Raw genomic sequence first — 2,341 nt, forward strand, 5'->3', positions numbered from 1 at the left:
ATGTATTGATGTGATGTAGTTTCCTGTAATGTATTGATGTGATGTAGTTTCCTGTGATGTATTGATTTGTTTTAGTTCCATTTAGATTTCACCAGCCTTTGTTTTTAGTTCATCTTCTAGTCAGACACATTGTCTTTCACTCTGACAAACACGTATCTCCTATTCCCTGTTTCACTCTGTGTCCTGTTCTCTGTGTCCTGTCCTCTCGTGTCTGGAGCAGATTGAGAGCGGGTCCGTATGGAAGACTGTCTACCAAGCTCTGGGAATCCCTGTTCTCAACTCTGCCGCCGGCTACAATGTCAAATGTGCTTACCGCAAGTACGTAGTGAGAGCCCGTTGATTATCTGTGTACCACTGATAATGTACCTTTTAGGGGGACACCTCTTGAGTCGCTGTGGTGCTTTGTGCTATTGATATATTGGGTTTAATGAGCACCTGTGCGATCTGGTGTGGTATCCTTCAGGTTACCCTGGTTATTGTTTGCTTTGTCTGGTGTGGTAATCTCTTCAGTACCTGTATTGTTGTTCCTCGCTGGTAATCCTTCTCAGGTACCTGTATGTTGTTATGGTGTGGTACTCCTCCTCAGGTACCTGTTATTTGTTGTTAGTGGTGTGTTAATCCTCCTCAGGTACCTGTATTGTTGTTTATGTGTGTAGTACACCTCCTCAGGTACCTGTATTGTCTGTTATGGTGTGGTTATCCTCATGGTACCTGTATTGTTGTTCTGGTGTGGTATTCCTCAGTACCTTTATTGTTGATGGTGTGGTAATCCTCCCTCAGGTACCTAGTATTGTTGTTATGGTGTGTAATCCTCCTTCAGGTACCTGTCATTGATTGTTATGGCTTGTGTATCCTCCCTAGGTACCTGTATTGTTGTTTGTGTGTAATCCTCCTCAGGTACCTGTATTGTTGGTTAATGTGGGTAATTCCTCCTCAGTACCCATGTATTCGTTGTATGGTGTGGTAATCCCTCCTCATGGTACCTGTATTGTTGTTATGGTGTGGTAATCCTCCTCGTACCTGTATTGTTTTATGGTGGTGGTTAATCCTCCTCAGTGTACCTGTATTGCTGTTGTTTGGGTGTGAGTACATCCTCCTTCGGTTCCTGTATTGTTGTTATTGGTGTGGTACTCCCTCGCCTACTTTGTATCGCTACCTCTCATCTGTATTGTTGTTTGGTGTGGATATCATCCTCTCATGGTACCTGTTATGGTTGTTATGGTTGTGGTATGCCTCCTCAGGTACGCTGTATTGTTGTTATGGTTGGTAATCCTTCCTCATGGTACTGTATTGTTTATTAGTTGGTATCCTCCTGCACGGTACCTGTAATTGTTGTTATGGTGTCGAGTAATCCTCCTCAGGTACCTGTTACTGTTTGTTATGGTGTGGTAATGTCCCTCTCATGGTACCTGTATGTGTATGGGTGTGTATTCTCGACTGATGTGTTAGGTGTAATCCTCCTCAGGGTTACCTGTATTGTTGTTCTGGTGTGTGTACTCCTCCCAGGTAACCCTGGATTGATTGTTATGCTGTGGTAACCTCCCTAGGTACCTGTTTTGTTGTTATTGGTGTGTAATCCTTCCTCAGGTACCCTGTATTGTGTGGTTATGGTGTGCGTCAATCCTCCTCAGGACTCTATTTGTTGTTTATGCTGGTGGTATCCTCAGCTCCAGGTACCTGTAATTGTTGTTTATGCGTGTGTGTAATCCTCTTCCGGTACTTTACTGTGTTTTATTGTGTGGTAATCCTCCTCCAGTCCTGTATTGTTATCTTATGGTTGTGGTACCCTCCTCAGTACCCTTATTGTTGATTTATGGTGTGGTACCACCTCCTGACCGGTACCTGTAGCTGTTGTCTTATGTGTGGTACACTCCTCATGGTTACCTGTATTGTTTGATTATGGTGTGGGTAAATTCCCCTCAGGTACTTGTATGTTGTTATCGGTGTGGTGGTACCTCCTCAGGTTCCTGTATTTTGTTATGTTGTGGTACACCTCCTCAAGGTACTGTATTGTTGTTATGGTGGAGTCATTACTCCTCAGGTACCTGTATTGTTGTTAGTGGTGTTGGTAATCTCCTCAGGTACTGTATTGTGTCGTATTGGTGTGGTACTCCTCTCAGGGTACCTGTCATTTTGTTATGGTGTGGTATCCTCCTCAGTACCTGTATGGTTGTTATGTGTGTGGTACACCTCCTCAGGTACCTGTATTCGTTGTTATGGCTGTGGTAATCCTCCTCAGTTACTGTATTGTTTTGTTATGGTTGGTGGTACACTCCTCAGGTACCTGTATTGTTGTTATGGTCTGGTAACCTCCTCAGGTACCTGTCATTGTTGTTATGGT

At 43.8% G+C, this 2,341-nt stretch overlaps 1 protein-coding gene across 1 annotated transcript in view; it reads left to right on the top strand.

Moving 5' to 3' along the window:
- Positions 1-399, top strand: part of LOC112078326 (AT-rich interactive domain-containing protein 4B) — a 12,911-nt gene extending 12,512 nt beyond the window's left edge. Inside the window, exon 5 of the mRNA XM_024144606.2 lies at positions 221-399. Coding sequence (XP_024000374.2) covers positions 221-340 — 120 coding nt within the window. The 3' untranslated portion in view covers positions 341-399. The remainder of the gene's footprint in view (positions 1-220) is intronic.
- Positions 400-2,341: the final 1,942 nt, after the last annotated feature.

Source organism: Salvelinus sp. IW2-2015, unplaced genomic scaffold (assembly GCF_002910315.2).
Source record: "Salvelinus sp. IW2-2015 unplaced genomic scaffold, ASM291031v2 Un_scaffold5547, whole genome shotgun sequence".
Taxonomy (NCBI): domain Eukaryota; kingdom Metazoa; phylum Chordata; class Actinopteri; order Salmoniformes; family Salmonidae; genus Salvelinus; species Salvelinus sp. IW2-2015.